This window comes from Neovison vison, chromosome 3, assembly GCF_020171115.1.
Source record: "Neovison vison isolate M4711 chromosome 3, ASM_NN_V1, whole genome shotgun sequence".
NCBI classification, from domain to species: Eukaryota; Metazoa; Chordata; class Mammalia; order Carnivora; family Mustelidae; genus Neogale; species Neogale vison.
The window spans coordinates 59,037,065-59,064,862 of NC_058093.1; the positions used below are offsets into that span (position 1 = coordinate 59,037,065).

General features: G+C 34.3%; 1 protein-coding gene across 6 annotated transcripts in view; it reads left to right on the forward strand.

Moving 5' to 3' along the window:
- The window catches only part of SLC4A10 (solute carrier family 4 member 10), a 304,439-nt gene that overhangs the window by 160,754 nt on the left and 115,887 nt on the right, over positions 1 to 27,798 (forward strand). For all 6 annotated transcript variants that reach the window (XM_044242202.1, XM_044242201.1, XM_044242203.1 and 3 more), the window contains 2 exons: positions 6,144 to 6,304; positions 21,997 to 22,185. In XM_044242202.1, the coding sequence (XP_044098137.1) occupies positions 6,144 to 6,304; positions 21,997 to 22,185 (350 nt within the window). The remainder of the gene's footprint in view (positions 1 to 6,143; positions 6,305 to 21,996; positions 22,186 to 27,798) is intronic.

Consider the following 27,798-nt stretch of genomic DNA (forward strand, 5'->3'; position numbering starts at 1 on the left):
ACTAAATCATCAAAATTTTACATTTTTTGCTAATTTTTTAAAAAGATTTTATTTATTTGACAAAGATCACAAGTAGGCAGAGAGAGAGAGAGAGAGAGGAGGAAGCAGACTCCCCGCTGAGCAGAAATCCCGATGCGGGCCTCGATCCCAGTACGTTGGGATCATGACCTGAGCTGAAGGCAGACGCTTTAACCCATTGAGTCACCCAGGTGTCCCCATTTTTTGCTAATTTTACAGATGAAAAATAAATTTTATTTTTTAAAATTATTGGTAAGATCGAACATCTTTTCAAAAATATGCTTTAATTTTTTTTCTTTGTGAACTAAGTGTTCCTTTCCTTTACCTATTTTATGTCAAATCATTTTCTAGATTTGCCTTTTTTTTTTTAAAAGATTATTTATTTATTTATTTGACAGAGAGAGATCACAAGCAGGCAGAGAGGCAGGCAGAGAGAGGAGGAAGCAGGCTCCCTGCTGAGCAGAGAGCCCGATGCGGGGCTCGATCCCAGGACCCTGAGATCATGACCTGAGCCGAAGGCAGCGGCTTAACCACTGAGCCACCCAGGCGCCCCTAGATTTGCCTTTTTTAATATTTTAAATTAGTGATTTGTTGTTCTGTCTGAATTCCCCTTTTTAGTGAATAAAAAATCATGTTAGTTAATCATTTATTTTCTAAAGTTTTCTCTTATAATACATTAAATATAGAACCAAATTTGAAGTAGTTTTTATATGACTTGGTAGATTTTAACTATCTATTCTGTGTTTTTTTTCTCCCAATTGCTTCAAAACTAAGTGCTTTGGACTTTTTCATGTATATAATCTGAATGCTCATCTTTTTTATTTGGTGACAGAGGAACGATGTATGATAATCTTCACTGATTAGCATTATGACTTTTGCTCTCTCATAACTAAAGAATTATTGATAAGAAATTTAAAGTGCAGGGACGCCTGGGTGGCTCAGTTGGTTGGACGACTGCCTTCGGCTCAGGGCGTGATCCTGGAGTCCCGGGATCGAGTCCCACATCAGGCTCCCAGCTCCATGGGGAGTCTGCTTCGCTCTCTGACCTTCTCCTCACTCGTGCTCTCTCTCACTGTCTCTCTCTCTCAAATAAATAAATAAAATCTTAAAAAAAAAAAAAAAAGAAATTTAAAGTGCAAACCTCCCTGTTTAAGGCTGGAAACATCTCTCCTCAACTGGTTAGAAGGAATACTAGGTATTCCCGGATGGCCTGAAGAAAGGCTATCTATCTGGTGGGTATGATGACTACCAAGCTCTGGTTAGTTTGAGTCTCTTTATTGCTGAAAGGTACTTTTTGGAAGCATTTCTTTTATATTCCTTTCTTCACTGTCATCCTACATGATAGAACTGAGAAGTACAATTGGAATGTGTATTTTGTCAAGAGTAACTCCTTTATTCTTAAAATGGCTGGTGATTTTTCATCTTCCAGATCAAATAGTGATCTGTTCTTCTTTTATTTTTTTTTAAGATTTTATTTATTTATTTAACAGAGAGATAGAGATCACAAGTAGGCAGAGAGGCAGGTGGGGGGGGGCGGGGCAGGAAGCAAGCTCCCCACTGAGCAGAGAGCCCGATGCGGGGCTTGATCCCAGGACCCTGAGATCATGACCTGAGCTGCAGGCAGAGGCTTAACCCACTGAGCCACCCAGGTGCCCCACTGATCTGTTCCTCTTAAGCAGTAACTTCCTTGTGACTTGCTCACTCTCCTGAAGCAGAATAAGACTAGAAACTACAGCTTTCACTTAATCATAGTTGAACAGGTAGGATTTTATCATGCTCTCATGTATTAACCTGAACAACGTGTTTATCCTAAACCACCAAAATGTATTCCCTTTCATTTATACAGAACAGAAGAGTTGATGCAGTTAATTATTAGTATTCTCTAATGTTATTAAATAGGACCTGTGTTCTTAGCCATGCTTCTGTAACCCTATGCATGGTACAGCTAATTGAGGTTCAAGGAGACATCTGATGAGCAGTCAAAATAGTAACAGACTCGAAGAGGAGGGTGGATGAATTTTGGCGAGACACAGTACATCAGGGAAGAACAGAGGACTTAGAAATGTAGTGAGTTTTAAAGTGGCAGAAGTAATTTTATTCTGGTTGCCCTAGTTCATTTAGAAAGACTAATTTTAGTTAATTTAGGGCTCCATCTGATTTTCCAAATGCAATTTAATTCTAATAAATCATTAGCATAACTAGTTGAAGCACTTCTTTCTTTTGATTAGTATTCCAGGGGAGATTAATAATTTTCTACCCTAATAGTAGAAATAAAAAGGATATTTTATCAGCACATTGCACCTGTCACATATCACATCTTGAATAATTCATGCCCACTGTTGTTGCCAAGTAAAACTTAAGCAAAGTTTTAGATTTTGAAGCTAAATTTTTGAATCATAATTATTTAATAAATGTTTGTGAAAGCCAGCTGTTCACTTTTAAAAACCCTAAGAGAAGCCATATGACAAGGGCTAATGAAATCAACACAATTACAATGTCCTGCTTATAAATAACATATAATGTTATTAATAGAAAAGCACGCAAAGATACCACAGCTGTGCAGTTATGAAGACAACATGTTTGACTCACTGTGGTTGCCCTTTAAAAGTCCTACCCACAAATGAGCTCAGAAGAGGCAAAGCAGGGGGTAGCAGTTGGCCTCTGATACATACAAGGCAGTGTCAAAAAAGATTATTGCATCAAAACAATTTTATGGATGCTGTGAAGGCATTTGGTATTCAAAATTGGGAAAGATTTAAGTCGTCATTAAGATTGAGATGTGATGTGAATGTGAAGATATGAGATGTGAAGATAGTATGGATTAAGAACAGCTAGGGGCACTTGGGTAGCTCAGTGGGTTAAACACCTGACTTTGGCTCAGGTCAGAATCTCAGGGCTAGAGCCCTGTGTCTGGCTCCCCTCTCAGCGTGGAGTCGTCTTGGCTCTCTGCCCCGCCCCCACCCCTCCTCAAGGGTGCATGGGCGTGCGCACCCGCTCGTGCTTTCTGTTTCTCTCTCTCTCTCTCTTAAATAAATAAGTAAAATCTTAAAAAAAAAACAAAAAGCCATTAGGACAGCTAATGTTTCTAGGTTTGGATATGTTTCACTTCTCCTTTCCCCTTAAAATAAGCGCTTTATGATTACATATGTTATTGTCTGCCCCCACCTTAACCATGTCCCTCCTCCCTCATTTGTAGCCGCAAGTCTTTTCTCTTAAGAATCCATAACTTGGCCCAAGGCTATGATTTTGGAAAATATTTTACTTTCTATTTGGGTAGAACCAGAGAATAAAAAATCCTAGAAAAGTTAAAAGGAATTAGTAGGAATCAAATAAACAGAAGGAGTTAATTTCTAAGGAGAACATCTATTTCTAATTTGAAGAAGAATTTTATTTTGGAGGTTTTTAATATGAGTATTGTAGAAGAGACTTTCATCTCTTAATCCTCAAAGAATTCATGAAACACTTATTTTATTTCAGGTTTTTTTTTTTGCAGTTTAGTAGAAAGAGATTCCAATGTATTAATCATGGATGAAAACAGATCCAGACACACTGTAGGAAAATCGAATAATTTCAGAATTTAAATCTGCCCCTCCCTCCCGAAAATGTCATACAATTGGGCTGCAGTTTTGATTTTTTTTATTGTTCATTACGTCTCATTCATGCCTGTGAGACTCTTGCTTGCTGTTCAAACAAATGTCAGTTGAGTTTATTTGAAAACTGGAATAAATTGCAGCACTTTAGGTCATTAACTGCAATCAGGCATTTTGCAGCTGACTGTCTATTCAATGACTACAAATCTTTAAGCAGGGTTTGGTGTGTTCCCAGACCTCTTAATTTCTATCTTTGAAACATGAAATGTAATAAGAAGCAGAAAAGAGAGATACACTTATGTGTGTGTGTGTGTGTGTGTGGAGAGAGAGAGAGAGAGAGAGAATGCGTGTAAAGGATATAAATATATATATATGCATATGTGTATATATACATATATATAATTTTTAATATAGTCTTTTAAAAATAATTATTTAAACAGCTTTTTATCACTTTTGGCATAATTCTGGAGTTGGCCTAAAACACTGAATCTTGAAATGTTTAGAAACTTGATATTTGTAACTTGTGGGTTTCTTTTTATGGAAAGTATCTTATGCTTCTTCCTGTAATATTCATAAAATCTATGGCTGAATCAAACTAACATCTAAATATTTGGTTATCTTAACTACCAAACTGGAATTCCTGGAGATTCCATTCTTCTTTTCTAAAGGACCAAGCCTCCAATCTGAAGGACGTTATACCAAAAGGAGAAAGATACCTTTAGATTTGTTTTTAAAATTTCTTTTCAGAGACACACATAGATCAATGGAATAGAATAGAGAACTGAGAAAGACCAACCCAAGTAGAGCTATTTGATTTTTGACAAAGAGTAAAAGCTACTTAGTGGAAAAAGAATTGTCTTTTCATCAATGGTACTGGAACAGTTAGAGATCTATAAGTAAAAAAAATACCATGTAGTGTATACAAAATTAATTCAAAATAAATTCAAAATTCAAACATAAATCTAAATGTAAAATGTAAAGCTATACAAATTTAAGAGAAAAATATAGGCAAAAATCCTAGGAGGACCTAGAACCTACATGATGAATTTTTAGACATGATATCAAAAGTACAAACCACAAAAGAAAATATTCATAAATTGGATGTCACCAAAATTAAAAACCTTTGTGCTGTGAAAGAGCCTGTTAGGAGGATAAGAACAAGCTAATAGACAAGTTACAGATCATGTATCTGACAAGAATATTATATATAAAAAATACAAAGAACTCCCAAATTTCAACAATATGAAAATAAATCAATTAGAAAAATGAACAAAAGCATAGTCTGGAAGTGACACACATAATTTCTGCTCACAATTTCTTGTGCAGAACTAGTCAATAATCATATGGTCTCACCCAGTCAAAAGGGAGCCAGAAAGTGGCTATTCTTTACTAGATAGAGAGGGACAACTAGTTGATGAACAGTACTAAGGACAATCGCATGCTTTGTGAAGTATTATGGCCCTATCAAGGCCTGAAAATCATTAAGAATCACTAAAATGAAAAATTCTCAACCGTATACACAAAAATATTCTATAAAATTGTCAGCATTGAAGAAATACTGTCAGTGATTTGGGGCTTAAATGTAAGTTTTTCAACCTTCAAGTGTCTTATAAACTTATGATAGGTATATCATATGTTGGAACAAAAATGACTAAGGAGAGGTGAAATGAGGAAAATGGTGGAAGGAAAGGGAGAAAAAGCACTTTAGGCTTTATTTAGGGTTCATTAAAAATGGCAGAATTAAACTAGTCATCTGTTAGGATTAGAGAACAAGTCCCTAAAAAATGAGATTTAGTGGTGTGCAGGACAGTGGAGTCACTGGTTTCTCTTTATTCCTTCCATTTATCTCAGTTAAACAAACTCAGATATTATTCATTTCACTCTAAGAAGGCAGTGGTCTCTGATTTGGCATCTTGACATCAAGGTTCTTCTGTTCTCAATCTGGGCAGGAAGGCCCAGGGATTTGAGGCTAATCTCCATTCTCATAGGTTTCTGTAGTCCCTAGGAAATGACTGCAATCACTAGATTTCATCCAAGCAGGACTAATATGTATTTTTATTGTAAAATATGCCCCAAATTATACTAGTACCCCTAAAAATCAAGTGGAAAAATTATTAAGAGACTCAAATATTCCATTTTAAGATCTCCTACTGAAGAAAAAGGAGTATTCTTCCATTTCCTTTTGCATCTTTTTCAATTACCATTTTCCTTCTATGAAGTGCCTTCTATTAATTCCACAACAGATTCACTGTGACTACTGAATAAACACTTACATACTTTTTTAGAGCTCAACAAACTAATAAAATACATTTGATTTTCTTTGTCTTCTATACAACTTCCAATGACATAAAGAATGCTTGTTAAATGACATTAAAGTGAAATAAACCAAATTACTTGGACTAGTTTTTAGTTTTGAACCCACAAAACCAAGAAGCTATGTGAGTATCTTTCTGTTTCTACTTTTTATTCTTGGGACAAAAGATCATTCCACCTACAATGTAATATTCAATGTGCTGATAATGTTTATTTGTGTAGGTGGTTGAAGTTTGAAGAAGATGTGGAGGATGGTGGAGAAAGGTGGAGCAAACCCTATGTGGCTACTCTTTCATTGCACAGCTTGTTTGAGCTGAGAAGTTGTATTCTGAATGGAACTGTGTTATTGGACATGCATGCCAACACTTTAGAAGAAATTGCAGGTAAATCTTTTTTTCTCTTAGTCTAGTTCGCTATCTCGGTATAGTTGATTTTTGTTATTCCCTTTTCCTTATAATTATATGTATACCTTTGGAAAATTAATTCTTATAATAAGCATATGAGACTTTAAATATAACTTTCTCCTCCCTTATTTAAGATGGAAGTAGTTGAATCTCAGAGGAATGTGGTCTAACTTGTCAGTGGCAAGTCTAGAACAAGAGCCTAGATATCCTGACTCACACTTAATATATATTGTTTTTCACTATCATGCTTAATTAACTGTCACCATTGGGAAATTGAAGGGAAAAAACCCATAAAGCTAGAGATGGATTTTTTCCAATAATGGAATGCATTTCATTCCAATGCAGGAAATGATTCAAAAAAAATCCGCAGATAGGGAAAATGTTAATTTAGAACAAAACAGGGAAAGGTATGGCCATTTATTTTAAACTGAATTAAAACCCATGAATTCCAGAGGATGCCAAGCAATGCAGTTGAGATTAGTTTGTAATTTAATATTATGACTAGTCCCTAGGATGAAAGATTTGTATTAATAACATTTGTTATGTCTATATAACATAAGTTGTTATGTTTAGGAAGCATTTTACTGTTACTCTAGAAATAGAGGAAAGAACTCCTGTGTTTCAATTTGGAAGACAAACACACTTTAGCAAAAAACAAAATAATACAAAAAGAGTTTTGAAAGAGTATAAATGAAATAGTTAATGGAGATTTTAAAAATAAAAATAAAGCAATAACTCAGGCAGTTTTTAAAATTTCTAGTGTAGAAAAAAAGAAATAAAAGCAGTTCCACGTAGAATTTATTTATAAAGTAGAAAGACTTAAGGGAGTCTTTAATGTCTAAATTATATTGTAGAAATGGAAAAAACAAACTTCCAAAACTCTGTGAATGTTTTTTTGATTACATAAGTGAAAGAATATTATACAAAAAATAGATAAAATTTATTCTTCAGAATAGTCTCATGAATTAAGTGTCATTCCCATTTTTCAATAAGAAAATAGAAATTCTGAGACTTTCAGGGCCCTTTTTCCATCTAAAGGCCTCTGACTGTAAGCTGTGTGTTCCTTATATTACAATATAACCACTGTCTGAAGAAAAAGCATGGCTTGAAGTGGATGTTGCCCACATTTTGTTGTTGTTGTTGTTGTTGTTGCCCACATTTTAATGATAGTTTAATTCCTTTAAAAATTATTTATTTGGTCATTGGAGCTGATAGACATGCATACATTGCAATATTTGTGAAAAGAAAAGTAAGTGTGGAAAGACCTCTTGGCCTATAATATTAAGCAAAAACAATCAGAACAGAAAAAAAATGGTTTAGATAAGCCTTCTTTTCCTTCTTTCCTGGAATTTCATAGCACACCTATAAAGAGCTTTCCCTTTAAAATACATAACTGTACTTAACCTTTAAAATACATAAATGTATTCCCTTTAAAATACATAACTGTAACTTAACTTAATAAATACATAACTTTATTACTTAACAGTAATAAAACTGTATATTTTTCGGAAAAACACAGGGTACAGTCATGGATAGCACTACCTGAAGACTTAGAGAAAAATGGTTAACTTAGGAATTAGCAAACTTCTTGTGAATGCTGGAAAAGTAGCTATCCAATGTAATTTCTTAGCTTTACATTATGGGGTCTTGCTGATAGCCCGTAACATTTTTGTGTTTTAATTAGGAATCAAATGACATTTTCATGGTCCTTTGCAGTTTAGGAAGCTCTTTGTAGTAATTCTCCATTATCTTTTTGATACTCAAAACAAAATTGGGGCTTAGTATTATGATTGTTTATCTTACTTCATAAATGGAGAAATGAGATGCAGGAGGTTGCCCAAAATAAGGAGTTTATTTATGTCAGTGATGGCATTACCTTTGAAAATGGATTAATCCAAACAATTTTTGGACTGGCTATATCTAATGAGACTGTCAAATTCCTTAACCCGCCAAAATTAACCTCAGAAAACACCCTTCATTACTTAAAGCATGCATATTCTAATGCTTTCGTGAGAAATTTACTTCCACCAGAAAGTCTCCCCTGAATTTGACAGAAACCCTTTCATCTTATCACCTTCAATCAGTTTTTTGGTCTAAATTTATGTTTCCTTTCCCTCCTGCTGTCCCCTTCCCCAAGCTCTGTTCTGTAGAATATGGGAGGATTGTTAGTTGTGTTAATTCTTGCTCTTGAAAGCAAACTACATTTTCTGAGTCTGTCCTTACAAAGGAAAGTAGTTCAATGGAAGTCTTGATACCCCAAATAGCTTTTATTCTTTCTGCTCGTCTAATTAGTCTGTATCTTTATGTCTCCAAAGTAGCTCAACTTGAATGTCCCATTTTCAGTTCAGAGCAGTCTGTAAAATGCCATTCAGAAGATGTCAGTGGTTTAGAGCTAATACTACATTTAAAAAAATGATTAAAAATACTTCTTGATCATTATTACCTTAAATTTCTTTTCACTCATTAATGAAAAGAGATGTCCTCTCTTTAAGTAATTGCAATTTGACTTATTTAATCCAAAGGTATTTGTTTCTGCCCTCAATAAAATCTTACTAAGACATTTTCTCCCTGTAGTTTGTAATTATTTTGTTTACTTTTTGCTATTTTTGCTTTGTGACAATTGTATTACTAAGTATGAATTAACTATACATATTTTAGACATAACTTTGTATTTTTACATTCATTATATGTTATTATCACTGTAACCTTATGAAATAGAGAGGAGGCTATACCCCCATTTTATAAACAGATAAACAGGAAGTGATATATCATAGGTGGTACTTGCAGCGATGGGAATAATTTCTTTTATTAACCTATAATTATGTTTTGTTTTATTCTATTTCATGATAACTTATGACCATAGTGATTAACAATAGGACCTGGAGCTCTTCTTCACCTCCTATTTATCATGTTTTTTTTATTACGTTAGGAAGTTACTAACATATTAGTTACTAGTTTCAGTTTTCTGAAAGTTAGATAGAATATTTATCTCTAAGGGCTCTAAACTCTTAAACTTTGTGAATGCACAGGCTCTAGTATTTTCTAATAGAGAAATATGACCCAGATATTGTTTTAGAATAATCAAGAATTTTTTTTATCAGTCTTCTGATATGTTTTTAATAGTCTTAGATAATTCTTTAAAGAGATTTTTGTAGACTTAGCAGGAGAAAATCCCATTTGTATCTGGCAGGTCTGTCAAGAATGTCTGGTATAATTAAAGTAGGATTTTCTTTTGGACAAAGTTAATTTAAAAATGTCTATTTCCCAATGTTTCAGGAAACTTGGAATAAATTTTAACTTCTTCCTTCAAAATATTATTTAACCTTTTAGAATCCAATATTCTTCAGATATGCTTTCTTACTGTGATTTAGTCTGATGGAGATTAATTGTATTTAAAATGCTTCTTAATTATATTTATATAAATTACAGGCTATTTTATGGTCTCTGTCAATCTCTTTGAAATTCAACTCTATAAATATTAGTAATGGAAAAATTCTCTCTGTATTTTTATGCTTTACCCTAATTCTGCAATGGGAGTAAGAAATGAAAACCAAACCAAAGTTAGGACCACGGACAGATTATCAATCATAGCTCTCCATTCATTAAAACAACTTTAAAAAAAAAGATTTTATTTATTTATTTATTTGAAAGAGAGAGAGTGAGGGAGAAAGAGCACAGAGGGAGAGGGAGAAACAGACTCTCTGCTGAGCAGGGAGCCTGACATGGGACTTGATCCCAGGAGCCTGAGATCATAACCTGAGCTGAAGGTGGCTGCTTAACCAACTGAGCCACCCAGGCTCCCCTAAAACAACTTTTGTTGTTTAAAATATTCAATTGAAGGAAAAAATTGAAGTTTGCTTCACTGACTGTAATCTGCAGGTTTGGGAGTATGGGAATAGTCACATATTGTTTAACATGTCCATACTATTACCATCCTTGTTCTGGAAAGTAAGCATTCTTAGGGTAGTTTACAATTTTAATATATACATATATAGACACTCCTGACAACCAAACTGCTGAATTTAGACCCTTCCTTTTTCTTACTCCTCTCCACTCCCAGCCTCTTAAGACAATGGATTTTTAAGGCAAAGAATTTATATGATTATTTTCTAAGGGTTGGAGATTTCCGTAGAATCTGTAAATCTCATGATCTCTGGAGGTTTTCATTCAGTGGTTAAGATGGATTGATCACAATAAACTAATTGCCTGATAAGAATGAAAAATAATTTTTTGTTTTCTGAGACCTTTTTGCAGAAATGCTACTAGTGTTCCTAGAGCCTGCTTAGTGCTAGAAGAGTGTGACCTATTTATCGTTTTCATTCTCACTTCTGATATCAGCCAGATCCTGGCCTTGTGCTTTGACAGGCTAGACTGTGTCATTTAGACATCATAACCAGCTGAGATTGTAGGACTTGACTTTGGGCCCTAAGCCATTATGGCTTGTTATCCTTTCCTAATTTTCAAGGTTAATACTAATATATATTATAGTGGTGAAGAGAACAATGAGGGTGATTAGTGAATCAGACTCCCATTGGTACTTAAATCTCACCTCAGTATAAGTTATATTCCTAAGCAAGATGATTAAATTTTCTAGTTCATTAAGATATATTTGATGCAGTTATACCTCAGAGGAGTTTACTGTGTATTTCTGTGTGGCTAATGAGCAGACGGGCAATTTTTTTTTTCTATTTACTTTCTCTTATGTAACTGTTTCAGATAAAGACCTTATTTCTGAAAGACTGTGAAGCTAGTGACTTAGGGGTTTTTGTAGTGTTTAAGCCCAGAAAGACTGTACTTTGATAAGAACTAAAAATCATAACCATGTACATAGGATTTTTATATGCTTCATTTGATTCTGATTAGAATATTGAACTGGGGATAGACATTATGGCTTAGAGATGAAGCTGTGGTACATTGGTACCCTTCTGGAGTTTTAATAACCTACTTTATAACTCCCATTATGAGGTTTATGTGGCATATTTTATATACATTTTTCCCTCTTAGCAAGGTTTCAGTGTAAAGTCACATATGTTGGCAATTTATCATTTTTTTATTTCAAATTAATTCAAGGATATTATAACTACTCCTCTCCAAAGAAGTGAGGTATAGATTTTTTTTAATTAAATTAATTTATTTTCAGCGTAACATTATTCATTATTTTTTCACCACACCCAGTGCTCCATGCAAGCCGTGCCCTCTATAATATCCACCACCTGGTACCCCAACCTCCCACCCCACCGCCACTTCAAACCCCTCAGATTGTTTTTCAGAGTCCATAGTGTCTCATGATTCACCTCCCCTTTCAATTTCCCCCAACTCCTTTCTCCTCTCTAACTCCCCATGTCCTCCTCCATGCTATTTGCTATGCTCTACAAATAAGTGAAACCATATGATAATTGACTCTCTCTGCTTGACTTAATTCACTCAGCATAATCTCTTCCAGTCCTGTCCATGTTGCTACAAAAGTTGAGTATTCGTCCTTTCTGATGGAGGCATAATACTCCATAGTGTATATGGACCACATTTTCCTTATCCATTCATCCGTTGAAGGGCATCTTGGTTCTTTCCACAGTTTGGCGACTGTGGCCATTGCTGCTATAAACATTGGGGCACAGATGACCCTTCTTTTCACTACATCTAAATATTCTATACTATCATATATTTTCCAAATTAAAAGGGACTTTAGAGGTAATTATAGTGATTATGGCTGATTCCCAAATGTACATTCTACCTCTTTCCATTGTAAGCAGCAAAGTAATAGAGCAAAGTTGGTAAATTATACTCACCCACTGTCTGATTTTGTCAGGCCTTTGATCTAAGAACAGTTATTACATTTTACACAATTGAAAAATAATAAAGAGAAGACTAATATTTTTCAACATGAAAATTATATGAAATTCAAATTTCACTGTCCATAAAAGGTTTTATTGAAACATGGCCATGCTTATTTGTGTACATGTTCTTTATGGTTACTTTCATTTAATAATGGCAGAATTCAGTAGTGGTTACAGAGATTCCATGGTTTACAAAGCCTAAAATTTTTATTTGACCTATTACAGAAAACATTTGTTTACCTGTGGTTTAGAGAACTGATTCCAGAATGAAGGGTAGTTCTTGATTAGCCTCATCCAGTCATAGGGGTGCTGTTTCCTTAGCCAGGGATGGTCTCAACCTGGACAAGGCTATGTCAGTTGGAATTAAGAGTTTTTCCTGGGAAGAAGAGAAAGAACTTCCTTTCAAGAGAAAGTCACAAGAAGTCAAAGAATATATGGGTATCAACAAAGATATGTATTTCTTTGTTATTGTTGACACTGACTTTATGACCATAAGGAAAATCAGCCTTAGGTTAAACTCACACCTAGGGGGTAGAGGGGGAAGCTGAGAGAGTCAGAGGAATAAAATTAAATCCAGCCCAATTTTGATCTTCTGTTATGTGAGGCAGTGAAATTAATTGTTTTATAGTTTCATTGGGGTTTCTGGATTTTTAAATTGAAGTATAATTGGCACACATGATATATTAGTTTCAGGTGTACAACAGAGTAGTTTGACATTTATATACATTTTGAAATGATCACCATGTAAGTCCAGTTACCACCTGTCTCTATATAAAGTTAATATAATATTTTCCATGTTCCTTGTGCTATGTATCACATCTCCATGACTTCTTTATTTTATATCTGGAAGTTTGTACCTCTTCATCTCCTTCACAGATTTTGCCTTCCCCTAACTTGCATTCTCCTACAGAACTATCAGTTTGTTCTCTATATCTGTGAGTCTGTTTTTTTTGTTGTTGTTGGTTTGTTTTGTGTGTTCATTTGTTTTATTTTTTAGATTACACATATAAATGAAATCTTATAGTATTTGTCTTTCTCTGACTTATTTCACTTAACATAATACCCTCCAGATTCATCCATCTTGTCACAAATAACAAGAGTTTATTCTTTTTATGGCTGAATAATATTCTATCATTCTAGATAGATTGATCGATCAATCGATCAATAGGTGGATAGATAGAAACCATATCTTCTGTATTCATTCATCTGTAAATGGTCACTTAATTTGCTTCTGTATCTTTGCTGTTGTAAATTATGCTACAGTAAACATAGGACTGTATACACCTTTCCGAGTTAGTGTTTTCATTTTCTTTAGATGCATAGCCAGAAAAGGAATTGCTGAATCAAATGATAGTTTTAAAAATTTTTTTTAAAAAATACTGTTTTCCATAGTGGCTACACCAATTTGCATTCCTACCAACAGTACACAAAGGTTCCCTTTTCTTCATATCCTTACTAACACTTGTTATTGCTTATGGTTTTGGTACTAGTCATTCTAACAGATGTGAGGTGATATCTCACTGTGGTTTTGTTTTGTATTTCTTGAAGATTAGTGATAAGTATGTTTTCATTTGCCCGTTAGCCATCCATATGTCTGTGGGAAAATGTCTATTCAGGTCTTTTTCCCCATTTTTTAATTGAATTTTTTGCCTTTTGCTATTGAGTTGTTGGAGTTCCTTATTTATTTTGGATATTAGCCCTTTACCAGATATTTGATTTGCAAATATTTTTTCTCATTCAACAGGTTGCCTTTTCATTTTGCTGGTAATTTCCTTTGCTGTGTGAAAGCTTTTTAGTTTGATGAAGAAGTCTCATTCATTTTTACTTTTATTGCACTTGCCTGAGGAGACAAATCTAGAAAAATGTTCCTACATCTAATGTCAAAGAAATTACTGCCTAAGTTGCATAAGTTTCTTCTAGGAGTTCTAAGGTTTTAGGTCTTATGGTCAAGTCTTTAATCCATTTTGAGTTAATTTTTGTGTATGGTGTAAGATAGTGATCAAGTTTCATTCTTCTGCATGTAGTTTTCTCAATACAATTTATTGACGAGATTATTTTTCCCTATTGTATTTTTTTGCCTCATTTGTTGTAGATGCAAACCCATGTAGACGCAGGGGTTTATTTCTGGGCTCTATTCTGTTTCATTGATCTATGTGTCTGTTTTTGTACTAGTACCATGCTTTGAATACTATAGCTTTGTACTGTTATTTGAAATTAGGGATGATGATACCTTCAGCTTTATTCTTTCTCAAGATAGCTTTGGCTTTTGGGGTCTTTTGTGGTTCCATACAAATTTAAAAATATTTGTTTTAGTTTTGTGAGGGCACTTTATTTTGATAGGGATAACATCAAATCTGTAGACTGCTTTGGGTAGAATGGAAATTTTGACAATATTAATTCTTTCAATCCATGAGAATGGTGTAACTTCCAATTTATTTGTGTTTTCTTGTTCTTCTTTTTTTCATTAATATTGTATAGTTTTCAGAATATAGATCTGTACCTCCTTGGTTAAATTTATTTCTAAGTATTTTATTCTTTTGGATGCAGTTGTGAGATTTTTTTAATATTTCTTTTTCCGATAGTTTATTATTAGTTTATAGAAATGCAGCAGAGTTCTGTATCCTGCTACTTTATTGAATTCATTTATTAACAATAGTTTTTGGTGTCTTTAGGGTTTTCTACATAGAGTTTCAGGACATTGACAAATAGTGACAGTTTTAATTCTTTCTTACCAATTTGAATGCGTTTTATTTCTTTTCTTGCCTAATTGTTATGGCTAGAACTTCCAATATTAAGTTGACTAAAAGTGACAAGAATGAGCCTCTTTGTCCCATTCCTGATCTTGGAGGACAAACTTTCAGATTTTCACCATTGCATATGATGTTGGCTGTAGGATTGTCATATATGGTCTTTATTATGTCAAAGTACATTTCCCTATACTGACTTTGTTGAAGGTTTTTATTATAAATTGTGTATTTTATCAAATACTTTTTCTGCATCTATTGAGATGATTGTATGATTTTTATCTTTCATTTTGCTAATGTGTGTCACATTGATTGATTTGCAGATGTTCAACCATTATTTCATTCCTGGAATAAATATCTTTTAAAGTCATTGGTGTACCTTCTTATCACATTCCCTGCCTGCCCTATTCTGCAATTATTCTCTGTTTCTTTTCTCTTGTTTTTTTTTCTTTTCCCCTTGTGATTTGATGGCTTTCTTTAGTGTTCTGTTTATGTTCCCTTTTTTTTTTTTTTTTTTTTTTTGGTATCTCTAGTCTAGTATAGGTTTTTGGTTTGTGGTCACGGTGAGATTCATATATAATAACATCTATATTGTGGTCTATTTTAAATTGATAGTCACTTGATTTTGGCTGTCTTCTAAAAGTATTCTAAATATGCTTCCCTCAAGGTGTTTTATCATTTTGAAGTCATATTTTACATCATTTTTTGTGTAATTCTAACCTAACTATTGTAGATAATAGTTGATTTTACTACTTTTTTTTAAAACATTCATACTAGCTTTATGAGTAGTTTATACAGTACCTTTACTAGATATTTGTTTTTACTAGTGAGATTTTATTTTATATATTATTTCAGGTTATGGCCTTTACTCTTTAGCTTAAAGAAGTCCCTTTGATATCGCTTCTAAGGTCAGGTTAGTAGTGATGAATTCCCTTAGCTTTTGCTTGTGTGAGAAACTCCTTTTTTTTTTTTTTTTCAATTCTGAATTATAACTTTGACAGGTCAAGCATTCTTGGTTGAAAATTTTCTCCTATCTGCATTTTGAATATATCATGCCACTATCATCTGGCCTGCAAAGTTTCTGCTAAAAAATCAGCACATTGTCTTATGGGGTTTCCCTTGAATGTAACTAGTTGTTTTTCTCTTGCTCTTTTAGGATTCTCTGTTTATGTTTAGCTTTCAGCATTTTAATTACAATGCATCTTGGTGTGGATCTTTTTTGGATTAATCTTTTTGGGGACTTTTTGTATTCTTGGACTTAGGTGTTTGTTTCCTCTCCCAGGTTAGGGAACTTTTCAACCATTGTCTTTTCAAATAACTTGTTTTTGTTTCCTTTCTTTTCTCTCTTCTCTCCTGGGACCCCTATAATACGAATGTTAGTATGCTTGCTGTTGTCTCATGGGTCCCTTAAGCTATCATCACATTTTAAATTGTCCTTTTTTTCTTTTTGCTGTTTTGTTTCAACAGTTTCCACTATCCTGTCTTCTAGGTCACTGATCTGTTTTTCAGTGTTATCTGGTCTGCTTTTGATTCCCTCTAGTAAATTTTTCAGATCGGTTATTATACTCTTCAGCTCTATGAGTTCTATTTGGTAATTTCTTTTATTTTCTATCTCTTTGGTGGAGGTCTAGGTGTGTTCACTCATATTTCCCCTGATTTTGGTGAATATCTTTATGGCCATTAATTTGAACTTTTTATTCAGTAAATTACTTCTGTTTCATTATTTTTTTCTTGGGGTTTTTATCTTGTTACTTTATGGAACATGTGTTCCTCTGTTTTCTCATTTTGCTTTATTTTCTGTGTTTGTTTCTGGTGCTATGTGGAACAGTTATCTCTAGCTGTCTTGAAGGAGTGGCTCTGTGTAGGAGTTGAACCTTGTCACTTAACCTTACCCTAATTCTTGGTTGACTCTCAGGCTATCTCTTGGATTTTTAGAACTTTGTGATTAAAAAATTTAGTCCCTCCTGGACACTTGAGTCTGCTGCTCAAGGGATATCCCTTATGTAGGCTGAGTATGCCTCTTGGCTCTGGTGGTGCTGGATGAACAGCTAGGGGATGTTGAGGGGGTCAGGGATGCTTACCTCTGCTGTACAAAAATGGCATCTACCACTGTTGGTGTCAGTAAGCTAGAAGGAGTCACTAACAGTGACATCTGCCAGCATACCATCCCTGGAGAGAGTCCCAAAAGACTTCTGCTTCTCTGGTAGCTTTAATTTTAACAAGTAAATATCCTTCACTTATAATCTAGGCTCTTTTCAAAATGTGTTTTTTATGCTGGGTCCTATGGAGTGTTGTTCTACACATAAGTCCTTTAAGAGCAGAACCTTCATTCTCTATACCCTGTGTTTCTCCTGAACATAATCCCCACTGATTTTCAAAGCTGGGCATTTTGGAACTTCTTTCTCTGGTGCAGGCCTAGGGGTATTTTGTGTGGGGTACATACTTCTTTCCCTTAGTGATAAATGATCTATATCTAAATTTTTTATAATGTTTTATACATGTGGGTGTATATATATACTTATACACACACACACACACACACACACATTTTTTGAGCTCCCTCCTGATTGTGGGTTGCCCCTCTGAAGGTGGGGTTTTTGGTGAGAGCATGTCTCTGTCTCTCTTACCAGTCTTGATGTGGTCCTTTTATCCTTTGTTGTGGATCAGGTGTTCAGGTAGTTTTCAGGGCCTTTTAGGGGCCATTTTTTCCATACGTAGCTGTTTATTTGTTTTGTCCATGGGAAGAAGTGAATTCATATCTTCCTACACCACCATCCTGAACTACCTCTTCTGAGGTTTCCATTATTGATATACTCTACTTTGCCTCCACTTGATATACAGTTACAAATAAATATGAAAGCATTAAAACCACCACAAAATCAAAACCAGGGACCCATAACCTACTTAATGGAAATTGCAAAGGAAATCTTGTACTGATAAATATTTACTCAAGGTCTCAATATTCTAATCTGTCCATTAGGCGCTTTATGTCCTTAGGCCTACAGCATATGAGATAGATACTACCTCCATTTTATAAATAAGAACCCTCAGGTTATACAACTTTACAAGATCGCACAGCTAGAATGTGTACAGTGACCCAAGTCTGTTTCCCTAGTCCTTCCCTTTTACACTGATGTAAACCTTGTTTGTACGGGAAAATTCTGCTAATACTCAATTTTTTGTTGCACTAAGTAGGACTGTGGAAGGCAATTCACTTTGATATGCTTGTTTATATAAGGAGTTAGAGCTTCAAAAAAATTAAGTAGAGTTAATAGTTGATCATTTTAGGGCAGATTAATTGTATTGAGGTTGTTTTTAAATTATGAATTTAGATTTTAGAGCAGCTTCAGTTTCACAGAAAAGTTGAGGGGAAGATAGAGAGATTTCCGATAAACACTTGATTTTGCAAATGCATAGCTTCCCTCATTATCAACAGCTCCCACCAGAATGTTATGTTGGTTACAACTGATGAACTTACATTGACACATCACTATCACATAATGTTCATGATTAACATCAGGATCCACTCTGAGTGTTATATAGTTTCTTTGGGTTTGGACAAAAGTATAATGACATGTATCCAATATTTTGATATCATGAGTATTTTCACTGCCCTAAAAATCCTGTGTCATTTATTTCTTTCAACCAAATCCCCTCATTTTGAAAAAGGAGATACTTTTGTAATTGGTTAGTGTACTTTAATATTTTTTATTACACAAATCTCCTTATGCAAAAAATTAAAATGTTATGAAACTGCTGATAACCATTTTTGACTTTCAAAAATGGTAGTTTTATATGGGTCAATCTAATTCTAAGGTAAAACTTTAAAGTTTCTCTTTACTCCTACTCCTACCCATTCTTACACAATTTGGAATGTATCATTACAGTGTCCTTTCTCTGGATGAGCATATATGCCATAAATGGAATTATACAGTATAAGTTATTCTGCAACTTTGATTATTTTTCTAAAATCAGAATTGGCTGTTTATTAAATTAAAACAAATTTAAAAATTATTATTGAAGTATAAAAAATTTTTATTGAAGTATAGTTGGCATATAACTATATGTATATATTAGTTTTAGGTGTACAGCTTATTGATTCAGTTGTATATATTAGTTTCAGGTGTACAATTTATTGATTCAGCAATTCTATACATTACTCAGTGTTCACCTTAGTAAGTATAGTCACAATCTGTTCCCATACTATGTTATTACAATATTATTGACTCTATTCCCCACATTGTACCTTTCATCTCCATGACTTATTTACTTTATAAGTGGAAGTTTATACCTCTTAATTTCCTTTATCTATTTCATTCATCTCTCTACCTACCTCTGTGCTGGAAACCAGCAGTTTGTTCTCTATATTTAAGAGTCTATTTGTTTGTTTGTTCATTTCTTCTGTTATTTAGATTTCATATGTAAGAGGAATCTATATGGTATTTGTCTTTGTCTGACTTACTTCACTTAGCATAATATCCTTTAGGACCATTAATGTTATCACAAATGTCAAGCCTTTCCTCTTTTTTATTGCTAATATTCTTATATATATAATATATATTCCTATATATATAATGTGATATATATATATATATATATAATGTGATATATGTCTTTTTATAAATATATATGTGTGTGTGTGTGTGTGTATATATATATATATATATATAAAAGTAGTATATATATTATATATATACTACATCTTTATCCATTTATCTATCAATGGATACTTGGGTGGCTTCCATATCTTGCTGGTTGTAAATTATGTTGCAATAAGCATGGGGAAGCATTTATCTTTTTTTTTTTTTAAAGATTTTATTTATTTATTTGTCAGAGAGAGAGAGTGAGCACACAGGCAGGAGGGAGAAGCAGGCTTCCTGCTGAGCAAGGAGCCCAATGTAGGACTCAAACTCAGTACCCTGGGATCATGACCTGAGCTAAGGTAGATGCTTAACCAACTGAGCCACCCAGGCATCCCAGCATTTGTCATTTGTCTTTTTAAATTAATTTTTACATTTTCTTTGGGTTATTACCCATTAGTGGACTTACTGGATCATATAGTAATTTTATTTTAATTTTTTGAGGAACCTCCATACTGTTTTCCACAGTGGTTGCACCAATTTACAATCACACCAATAGCGGGAACAAGTGTTCCCTTTCCTCCTCATTCTCTCTAACACTTGATGTTTCTTGTCTTTTTTGATACTAGCCATTCTGACAGGCGTAAGGAGATATCTCATTGTAGTTTTGATTTACATCTCCTGATGATTAGTGATGCTGAACATTTTTCCCTGTGCCTATTGGCCACCTGTGTTCTTTTTTTAAAAAAATGTCTCTTCAGGTTCTGTGTAATCAGATTGTTCATTTATTTATTTTGGTGTTGACTTGTACGAGCTATTTATGTATTTTGGATATTGGCCCCTTATCAGATATATGATTTGCAAATATCTTCTACCATTTGGGAGGTTGTCTTTATTTTGTTGGTGCTTTCCTTTGCTGTGCAGAAGCTTTTTATATTGATATAGTCCCATGTGTTTATTTCTGTTTTTGTTGTCATTGTTTCTGGAGTCAGATCCAGTCAGGAGTTGCTTTGAAGGGATGCCTGCAGAGACAAGAGGGTTGGGTGGGGTAGATCCACAAGAGAATGCTCAGGTGAGGCACAGAGTACTATCAGGGTAGATAGAGAGTGTAGAATTGGCTCCCACCAATGTCCTACTGCTGAGGCTGGAGGAAGGGAAGAGGAATGTCATCTGCTAGTGCTTTTGCTCTCAGAGAAATCTCCTGCCTCTCTGGTATACTTTCTAAGATTAGTCAATAAGTTTCCTTCACCTATATCTCAGGCACTTTTCAAACTGTTGTGTCTTCAGCTGAATTATTTAGAATGCTCTCTTTTTAGGAGTGGGAACTCACGTTTCCTCTTGCCCTCAGGCTCCTCTGAAGTTAAGCCTGCTAATTTTAAAGGTCCTGGAGTTAAGTCCTGCTGGTTTTTAAAGGGAGATGTTAAGGGGACTAGTCCTCGCAATGTGGGTCCTCAGTTCTAGTATTGCCAGGTGTGGGGTCTGAGCCTCTTGCCTTTCCATGTTTGTGATGTCCCTCCTATTTGGGATTCATACTGCGAGGGGTTTGGTTCCCAACCACAAACCCCTTGATTGCTTACCCTTTTGATTATGACCTTCTCTCTATGCCTAGCTGTGGAAGATCTGTTCTGCCAGTCTTCAGGTTAGTTGTGTAAATGTAGCTATTTTCAGAGTTAGTTGTGTAAATGTAGCTATTGTTACAGTGAATCTGTGGGACAAGGTAAGCTCAGGATCCTCCTACTTCACCATCTTCCCTCCTTCTTCCTATAATGACGTTTATTGAAGTGGTTTTATATTACCAAGAAACTTAAAATTCCTTTACTCACCTATTTATTTTATAGGCATTTCTGACACTGCATATGGTAAATATCAATCTGCTTAATTATAGCCCTCTGAAATCTCACCTTTATTCTTTGTTTTATAGTTCTAGGAGAACTCTTTAATATAAATACATTTTCAAGGATGTTTTGAGGGGGCTGACTTTATATGAGTGTAAGAGTTGTTTACTCTCCAAATGCAACCAAGTAGATAGCTGCCTAAGTCTCCCTGCATCAAATTTTTACAGATGGACTTTTGTTCACTTAAAGAGAAAACACAGAAATCATTTTCTACTAGAAAAAGGGAAAAAAACCATATTAAAATATAAACATAAACCACTTTACAATCTTAAACATACTAATTATATTAATATTACCCCTGCCACTGTTTTCTCTCATCAATGTAAATAATAGAGAATATAAAGAACTTGTTCACAATGCAACTATGTCCATTTAAAAAATAATACTTCATGAAGTTATTACATATTTAAAGTTGAATGATTTTTAGTAAAAATTTTCCCATCTTTTTTGTGCAACATTTTAACAAAAAGTCACAACTTTTTGAGATTTTTAAAGGAATTCATCCTATTTTAAGATGAATCATGTTATCTGGAACATGTATATTTGGACTCAGTGGTTTGCTGCTTGCATACTCTGTTAACCTACCGTGCTAAACTTTTTTTTGCCTTCCTTCTTCAGATATGGTCCTTGACCAACAAGTAAGCTCAGGTCAGCTCAATGAGGATGTACGCCACAGGGTTCATGAGGCACTGATGAAACAGCATCACCACCAGAATCAGAAAAAACTCGCCAATAGAATTCCCATAGTTCGTTCCTTTGCTGATATTGGCAAGAAACAATCAGAACCAAATTCCATGGATAAAAATGGTAAATGTTTCTTTATTGTACTCTTTTATGTTTATTAGAGATATCTGGAATTTCAAAGTGCTTCCAAATTCTTTAAAATATATATTTTTTGAAAATGGTCTATTGTAATACAGATCGTTGTAGTAGAGTTATTTCTTTTTTATACATATATAGTCTGATTTTCAAGTATCAAATTGTAGAAATTTTAATGAAGAATTTAAATTTCCTGAAATGCTCGTGAAAGAATGAAGAGGAAACTTTTATTTAATAACCAGTTACACACTCAGATGCAACTCCATTGTCTTCACCCCACAACCTGAGAATGTAATATAATGCTTTGAATTATGGCTTTTTAAAGTTAAAATGAATAATGGTCACCAGTTACTGTTTGTGGAAAAGAGCTAATGTTTTCATGTTAATCATAGTCAACAAATTCGATGAGGGGCTATGATTCAAAAGACCAACTAGAACATTGCTTGTGGCTCTAATGCACGTTAAGCCCGATTTCCAGTTCATGCTCATTGGTGTTTGCAGTGCTACATCTTCAATGCCCATGGAGCCACAGTGTACTTACTATCTTCACACACCAACACAGATGACACCAATCACTGTTTTTTGGCACTTATGACTTACTCTTTATGGCTTGTGCGTTCAGACTGTTTTATCCTTCTTTTGTATTTTGTTCTCTCCTTGCATCTCTTTGAACCTTCATCGTTTATGCTAAAGAAGTTGCTTAGGAATCTATCCTTTATTGTGAAGGAAGATAAACTTATCATGAGGATGATAGGAATTTGTTAGACTTTCATCAGCTACACAAGGTCCCAGTTTTAAAAGATAAAAATTTAATGAAAAGTACTCTCAAATGTACTAGAAAGACTCTGACTTGCACAAAAGCTTTAAAGCATGTATATTTCAGCATGGACTATTTTATGTCATTTCACTCCTACTTTCAATAGCTGTAGTGATGCCTTAAATACAAATGCATGAAAATGAGTTTTCTCCACATTGTGCTTTAAATGGGATTTTTAAACCAATTTTCCTACTACTAATCAAATATATGCGTGTAGAAGAAATGCTTTGATAAATCAACAAAGATAATTAGATGTACTATTGTTTCAGAGCACAGAAATAGTTCTTAATGGCAAAATGATTTTTGAAATACTTTTTGATTTTTTAAATCATTGTTGTCATATAGCAGTCTGTAGTTGTGTATACACAGGTGTCCCCTGCTTTCTGAAAATTCACGTTATGCCACTTCACTTTGGTTCTTTTTTTTTTTTAATTTTATTTATTTATTTGACAGAGAGAGATCACAAGTAGGCCGAGAGGTAGGCAGAGAGAGAGGAAGGCAGAGAGAGAGAAAGGGAAGCAGGCTCCCCGCTGAGCAGAGAGCCTGATGCGGGGCTCAATCCCAGGACCCTGGGATCATGACCTGCGCCGAAGGCAGAGGCTTAACCCACTGAGCCACCCAGGCGCCCCCCACTTTGGTTCTTTTTAAAGATTTATTTATTTGAGAAAGAAAGAGAGGGCATGCATGTATGTGTGCATGTCGGGGGAGGGGCTGTGGGAGAGAGAGAGAGTGAGGGAATCTCCAGTAAACTCCCTTCTGAGCATGGAGTGCAATTCTGGGCTCAATCCCATGTCCCTGAGATCATGACCTAGGCTAAAATCGAGTTGGTCACTTAACCCACTGAGCCACCCAGGAGCCCCATGCAACTTCACCTTTATGAAAGACCTGCATTAGTACCTATTTTCATTAACCAAAAGAAATCCAGAGAGGATTTTGCTTTTATTAAAAAAAAAAAAAAAAGCTGTTATTATACTCCTGTAGGTCTTAAAAATGAAGTGGTACAAGGCAAACTTTCAGAAAGAAAGGTTTCATAGGAACATTACTTTTGTGTAGCAAGGGGAGCTTTAGTAAGTTCAATTAAGTACTTTGTAACATATACCAACTTGTATTTATAGATTCCACTGAGCATTTTGAGAATTTATGCTTTGCTTTAAATCACCTCATATATTCAATATATATTCATGTTCTAAATCACAAATTGCTTTAAAATATGCTATACATAAAAATGACAGAATAGGGATGCCTGGGTGGCTCAGTCATTAAGTATCTGAGTTCGGCTCAGGTTGTGATCCCAGGGTCCTGGGATCAAGTCCCATATCTGACTCCCTCCTCTGCGGGAGGATTGCTTCTCTCTCTCCTACTCCCTCTGCTTGTGTTCCCTCTCTCGCTGTGTCTCTCTCTGTCAAATAAATAAATAAACAAAATCTTAAAAAAAAATGACAAGGTGAAGCTTTTATATTCTGAGACCTAATCTAAATGTAGTACTTTTGGGACGCCTGGGTGGCTCAGTTGGTTGGGCAGCTGCCTTCGGCTCGGGTCGTGGTCCCGGCGTCGTGGGATCGAGTCCCGCATCGGGCTCTTTGCTCAGCGGGGAGCCTGCTTCTCCCTCTGCCTCTGCCTGCCTCTCTGTCTGCCTGTGCTCATCGCTCTCCCTCTCTCTCTGTCTGCCTGTGCTCATCGCTCTCCCTCTCTCTCTGACAAATAAATAAATAAAATCTTTAAAAAATAAATAAATAAATAAATAAATAAATGTAGTACTTTTATTAAGCTATGATACTAGAACTTACTTGGGTATGATGATATTAAAACAACAGATTCAGATATTTACTAATTTTGACATTGGGCTTATGTCTACATGATTCTGAGGACCTTATTATAATATTTTTCTGAACTATGTATGAATGCAAGCACATTTTAAAAAATTCTGCCTTCATTTGATTACTTTTAATAGAAATCATATAATAAAATGTATGTCCATAAGAAGGATATATGTTTATCTTAAAAATGCAAGGCCTGGGGGCGCCTGGGTGGCTCAGTAGGTTAAGCCTCTGTCTTTGGCTCAGGTCATGATCTCAGGGTTCTGGGATCAAGCCCTGCATTGGGCTCTCTGCTAGGCAGGGAGCCTGCTTCCCTGCTTCTCTCTCAGCCTGCCTCTCTGCCTACATGTGATTTCTATCCAATAAATAAATAAAATTTTTGAAAAAAAAATGCAAGGCTTGTGGATTGTGAACTAGCCATAATTTGTATTTTAAATTTCACTGGGAATAATGTTTACCATAAAATGACTTTATTACATTTTATTTGTGGAGGGAAGAAGGTAATGAATTTATGGGGTGACTAATTATTATAATATCATGTAGACTTAGACACAGTATTTGATACTGCCTTAAACTTCTGGTAGACATGAGAAGAAATGACAGAATTATAGCCTTGAATCACAAGTCTAGATCTAGACACATAGAGATATAAAGTTTTCTGAAAGGCTACTTTCTGCCTTACTGAGGCAAATGCTTAGTTTTTCTGAAACTGGAATGTGAGTAGTTCCGAAGTGATTCTGTCACCATCTGTATAATCAGCCTATATCTAAACACGTAGAGATCTTTTTGAGGCACATATTAGGGTAATAAAAACTTGGAAACATTTCTAATAAGATTCATATACCCAATTAAGTATTGTTGTAGAGTATGCTGTCAGAAATGGTTTTCTAAGCCTAGGCTTATAACACCTCCTCGTGACTCTGTTTTGCTTCTTCATACACTTTGCATAATTATGTGTGTTGAGAATTCTGAAAATATGTATAGACTTCACCAATTTAGAGATAAATCTCCTATCCAGAAGTGAAAAAAAGTGTGAAAGACCTTTATTACTAAGGTTCTCAATCTACTTAGGAACTCTAAAAACTGACAAATTCTACATAAACAAACAAATCGAAATTCATAGCCATAAATATATATCTGACATTGTTTCAACATATGCAATGGAGATTTATTTTTTATTTATTCTGTGCAGTAGTACAGAGAGATGCAAAAGGATTTTAAGAAATCTAAAAAGGTGAAAATAATATTCTTATCATTTACAAAAAAATCTTTTCAGCAGAGTATTTCATGTAAAAATGGACTTTCTCTTTTAAGATTATATAATGGGAATTGAATGGGATGAGGATTTTCTAGAAAGTTGAAACCAGAAAATATTTTCCTTCCCCAGCATAGGGATAAAAATAAGCCCCCTCTTGTTTTTAATATACTTTCACTTTTGGGGCAAAACTATCAAAATTCCCTCAACAATGAACTGATATTTATGTAAAGTTTAAAAGAGTGACATAGAATAAAGATTCTACTTCCTTAATTGACTTTTCCTTGAGCATTATTACCTTAGTAGTAATCCCATGAATTAACTAAATTCACATATTTCAGTCTGAGTCTCAAATGTGGATATTCCCCATTTTATAGATTTGATATGCAAGATAGTGATTTCCTTGCTCCTCTTCTCCCCAAGTCTGCACTATTTTGTTTGTAACTTTTCTTTAGTGATTTGTGATAATTTGTCAGTCTCACCTCTAAATATGTTAGCTTTATTTCTTTGTATAATTTTTTTTTCTTGGTGTTTGCACATTTTCTTAAGGGCTAAGTTGCGGGATGCTATGGCTTCACCATGCATTTGAATGCCGCCATGCTGTGTTTAACTTTCACTTTTCATTAAGCATCAAAACTGTGAGAATTAAATGTCTGATTCTGATGTTTCAATAAAAAGTGACAGTTACATTTGGCAAAACAACAGCAAAAAATAATAGAAAAATAGTATCTTCTTTAACATTGAAACTTTGAAAAAGATATGGGTGGAAAGTATTCAGAATAAATATATCAAGAATAGTCAATAATTCTTTGAAACTAGAAGGACTTTCTTGAGATAAAAATAGCACTTGTATTAAATGATCTGAAAAGAAAATGTATCATTATTTGTATTTATCATTCAGTTCATGCATTTGATTATGCCTTGAGACATTTGGATTACAAATCTAATATAAAATATTATTAACCAACTGATAACATTTATATATTTTAAAAGTAATTTAAGACTCAGGTGTTTGCTCAGGTGTATGTTCTTCTCATTCCACTGTGTTCCACTGATAATTCTAACTCTATTCTTTTCCTCCACATATCTTTTCTCTTTCCTGTTACAAATACTTTCCAGTGGCAACTTTTATTTAGGATCGCAAAAGGAGTTGCAAAGCTGAAGGTCTCTAACTTACTTTCAAAACCACAGGTTACTGGAGAACATTTAGATTTAGAAGGATGGGATATGAGTTGATTCTATAGGCCTGCATAGATTCCAGCCCTTAAAATAATGTACACATGTGTATTGTGAATGACTTTTATTTATGGCTTTATAAGCACTTCTTTTACAGCGCTGTACTTTTTATTTTCAGATGTGTAATGTTTTTATGTGTTGAGATAGCTATATGCTTTTATGTTTTTTTAAATACTGTGGTTTCATAAGTAAGGTACCAAAGAGTTTAAAAATTATTCCACATCATGTTCTACCTTTGAAGAAGAAAACCTAAACTTATAATTCTTAGAATTACTCGAGAGAAAACATGTTAAAAGATTCATGTAGATGTCAGAAGTAAACTTTGTTATTCAATAAAGGTACTTTGCATTGTTTCAAAAAAAATCAAGGTAACTTGTTAACAAAACTGACAGTTCTGTTCAGAGGCTATATTGGTGTTACTGAGTTTTGGAATATCAAGACTAGACATTAACAACAAAAATAGATCTAATATGATG